Below are 4444 nucleotides of genomic sequence, written 5' to 3'. Positions count from 1 at the left end.
GTATGTGACATTTTTTCATATTATTACAAGTAACGGCAATATGCAAAGTGGACATAGTTATTGCCCCACCCTGTATAAGATGATCATCAAACCTATATGGACATATGGTATCCAGCTATGGGGAACAGCAGCTAGTAGCCACGGCAAAAATATTGAAGCAGCACAGTCCAAAATATTATGCACATCCGTAATGAAGCCCTTAGAAATGATCTCGGCATCAAATCGGTTAAAGAAAAAATAGAAAGCTACTCGAGCAAATATAAAGCCAGACTAGATAATCATCCGAACAATCTGTTCAAAACACATATTACAAGAAGGCTACAGAAAACACATCCGACTGATTTTACATTCTGACGACAACGCAGCTTGCCCAAACTCAGATACGATCCAATGGGAGAGTATCTACATGCTAACTGTACCAAAACGTCAAAACAATTTACCTAATGTTTGTAAAAAACAAATTGTAAATTAACCGGAGGATAAGTAAACAAAAAATTACTTTGAAAATATTTATTCCACTTCATTATTTAACCCTTGGAGTACCGGGTCCGTTTGGACCCGAGTGATTGAAAACCTTATCTAACTCATCGATTTGTAAATGTTATTTAAGTTATGAGTTGTTCATATTTACTCATGTAAAAGAAGCAGGTGTTTTTTAATGATCGCGTTCGAAACTATGTGTACTTTCCTCTCAATTAACTGTGCATGCCTACTTCATGAACCCTAGATTATACATAAACTACAAATCCCCCATCGTACCGCGAGTTTTTATCGGATCAAACACTATGTTTAACAAGATAGAAGCATAAGGTTTCAACGAACCCGGACACTACTGTCACTTGAACGTTAAAAAAGTCCGTAATCCGAGAGTTAATGAAATAATACTCCGATATTCATATATCTATAATATTAAAAAGGCAGGTGTTTTTTAAAATGTGACGTGCTGATACTAAATTATAATATAATAATATAATGCTGTACGTACACTGTAATATAATAATACAATACTCTGTATCTTTAGAAGCAGTAGAAGTATTAAAATAGGCGTTCTATTGACATAGCTAACCATTTCTAATGCTTTCTTTTATAGGAATGCGGACATACGAAGACTTCTTATCCGTAGCGGTTTACTGCCGCGATCGTGTAAACGCCCAAATGTTTATTTATGCTCTTTCGGTAGCCATATTGCATCGCCCCGATACAAAAGATTTACCAGTACCACCTTTGAGTGAAGTATTTCCAGACAAATATATTGATGGTGCAATTTTTACTAGAGTTCGGGAGGAAGCCAATCTTGTACCTTCTGGATCAAGGGTATGTACATAAAATTTTTGATCATTTTGTTTGCTTGTAGGTTACACAAGGTGCCTATGAAAACACCCGCAGTCACTTTCTCACAGTCTTCATTTTTACGTGAATTTAAGTTTAGTCCAGTTTACAGAGCTGCTCCAAACCGGCAGGTTTGGCGCGTTGCTCGGTGCATAGTGGAACAAAACGGGTAAATCTCTGGACATCCAGTTTTCTTCTAAAAGATTGACATGTCTTCAACAATATTTTTTTTAATTGTGTGTTTATGAATAAGGAATCCAACCATGTAAACAATTTAAAAAAAATCGTTTGCATAAATAATATATTGTAAAATTTGATTCTTTTTCTATAATTTTTCTTGTTAAATGACACTGTTCAACACCTATAAATTTTTGCACTTGTCAATCAGCGTTTCTGATAAACCTTTACGAGCTGAATACGAATCTGCAAACCGTTTTTTTCCAGCATGTGTAGTTTTTGAAAAAATCAATCTTAAAAAAATTGCAAGTTTTCAACTTTGGAACTGTGTTGTGCTTTTACAGTAATAGTTATTCAGTTTCTTTTGACACGAATGAATTCTCTGGACTCTTGCGAATAAATGATATAAATTGTTATTAGATTATAGCAGGGATGGAAAAAGTAACGAAGCGCTCGTTGCGAAACGGTATGTAAGCGCTCTTTAAGCGGTAGTGCCACTCAGTTTAGGGTCCGAATCGTGAAATCGCTTAAGGGGGGAGACTCCGTGGCCCGTGTGCTGTGTCCGTGCACTCACACAATCAACGGGAACCGTGTATGTATACGCGATGCACGAGAGAGACATTCGATTTCGTAGAATCCAACTTCTGCCTCGATAATGGCACAATGAAGTTTTCACGGGTATAGTACTCACGGGTAGACTTCACTACACGGTGATCTGGTCCTTAGAAACACCAATAAACACCATACGTTCAAAGAATTAGAATTTTAGAAATTGTGCGAATGTGCCAGACGACGATGAAGCACACAAGATGGCTGCCCAAGTCACATTTTGTCAAATATCACACGATTTACTTGTTTTCTCGTCAAAAGCTGACCAGACCACCCTGTACACCACTGTCACACTATCGTAGAAATCCGATTTTTGTTAATTTATCACTTGTGGAAGGCGTAAGTTGGATTCTACGATTTGACACGTCCAGACTCGGAATATACAGTGGTATAGTTCAAGGATTCTCCACTAGCGGCGCTTACGGTATTTGTCAGTCACTTTGGCCATGTTACCACCGAGCATCGATAAAACAGAGGGAAGTCGATATATATATCAATTGTTTTGTTACGCTGTTGCCACATGTTCCCCAATAATTCTGCCCATCAGGAGAACGATGGAATACCTACGGCTCGTGGCGAGATTTCGACTCTCGCCGAATATCGGAACAGAATGGTGCGACTGAAAGAGATTCAAGAATGAAGCAATACTTACGTACTAATGTGTGCAACGATAAACCTTTTCTATTTGTACTTGCAATGATGCTAATTTTTTTTATTACATACGAAATACTTGAAATGGCATTCCCGAGAAACAATAGTTATTTATCATTTATTGACCTAATTAATGCAGATGTTATATACTTACACATATATTTCATAAAAAGATGCAAAAAGAATACAATTAATCGCAAACGCTCCCTCAATCTTTTCATTTGTCGACCAGCGGAAATAGATTTTGAACTAACAACGATTTTTCGACTTTCTTGTATATATGTGCACAGGGATAAGGAAAGAAGGACTTGAAGGATTTGAAAAAAAGTACGATCTTCATATTATCAAAAATGTTTTATTTTAATGAAAATAATTATTGACATATATGAGGCGGCTGCCGGCCGCCGCGCCGTCCACCGCGACGGTCGCTATACATGATTCTTTTTATCATTTTTTTTATTTGAAACAGTAAAATAAAAATTAGATCTTATAATTATATTCGTACATTTATATCGGTAGTGGGCAACTGTTTGCTCACGATCATCGAAAGGAGAAATTCCAGCCGCGCGATACTCGTGAACGATCAGTTGCCCACCTCTGATACCAGAGATGGGTAAATTTTTATTTAAATAAAAATTTCAAATAACGAATAAAAGATAAACAAATTATTTGTCATGCGTCGAATAAAGATAATTCTGGTAATCTTTATAAGACGCATGACAAATAATTTTTTTATTTGATGAGAATTTATTTGACGAACACATTTTATAAAAGTACATTATAAAAGTTCACGGTTTCATTCAATCCCTGCTTTCTTCATGGGACGATACAACATTGTAACGCGCGTGCCAGCCTTCGGCTCCCCAGTCCTCGGCAGCGCGGCTCGAATGCGATCAGTAAATTATTTTACGTCAAATAAATATACAAATAACGATGAAATCTTTATAGCACCCTGAAGATAAATTTTCATCAAATAGAAAAATTAGTTGTTATGTCTTCCTCATTGACAATGAGGCTGGCACGCGCGTTACAATGTTGGATCGTCCCATGAAGAAAGCAGGGTTTGAATGAAACCGTGAACTTTTATAATGTACTTTTATAGAATGTGTTCGTCAAATAAATTCTCATCAAATAAAAAAATTATTTGTCATGCGTCTTATAAAGATTACCAGAATTATCTTTATTCGCCGCATGACAAATAATTTGTTTATCTTTTCTTCGTTATTTGAAATTTTTATTGAAATAAAAATTTACCCATCTCTGGTATCAGAGGTGGGCAACTGATCGTTCACGAGTAACGCGCGGCTGGAATTTCTCCTTTCGATGAGCGTGAGCAAACAGTTGCCCACCACCGATATAAATGTACGAGTATAATTATAAGATCTAATTTTTATTTTACTGTTCCAGTTAAAAAAAATGATAAAAAAAATCATGTATAGCGACCGTCGCGGTGGACGGCGCGGTAGCCAGCGCGGCGGCTGGCGGGGTGGCGAGGGCAGCCGCCCCATATATGTCAATAATTATTTTCATTTAAATAAAACATTTTTGATAATATGAAGATCGTACTTTTTTTCAAATCCTTCAAGTCCTTCTTTCCTTATCCCTGTGCACATATATACAAGAAAGTCGAAAAATCGTTGTTAGTTCAAAATCTATTTCCGCTGGTCGACAAATGAAA

At 36.6% G+C, this 4444-nt stretch overlaps 1 protein-coding gene across 1 annotated transcript in view; it reads left to right on the top strand.

The window, feature by feature from the left end:
• Positions 1-1074: 1074 nt before the first annotated feature.
• Positions 1075-4444, top strand: part of LOC107192492 (phenoloxidase 2-like) — a 45698-nt gene continuing 42328 nt past the window's right edge. The window contains exon 1 of the mRNA XM_015581767.1: positions 1075-1314. Coding sequence (XP_015437253.1) covers positions 1075-1314 — 240 coding nt within the window. The remainder of the gene's footprint in view (positions 1315-4444) is intronic.

The sequence above is a fragment of the Dufourea novaeangliae genome, unplaced genomic scaffold, assembly GCF_001272555.1.
Source record: "Dufourea novaeangliae isolate 0120121106 unplaced genomic scaffold, ASM127255v1 scaffold364, whole genome shotgun sequence".
Taxonomy (NCBI): Eukaryota; Metazoa; Arthropoda; class Insecta; order Hymenoptera; family Halictidae; genus Dufourea; species Dufourea novaeangliae.
The sequence above is the reverse complement of the archived record's forward strand: the minus strand, read 5'-3'. Positions and strand labels throughout refer to the sequence as shown.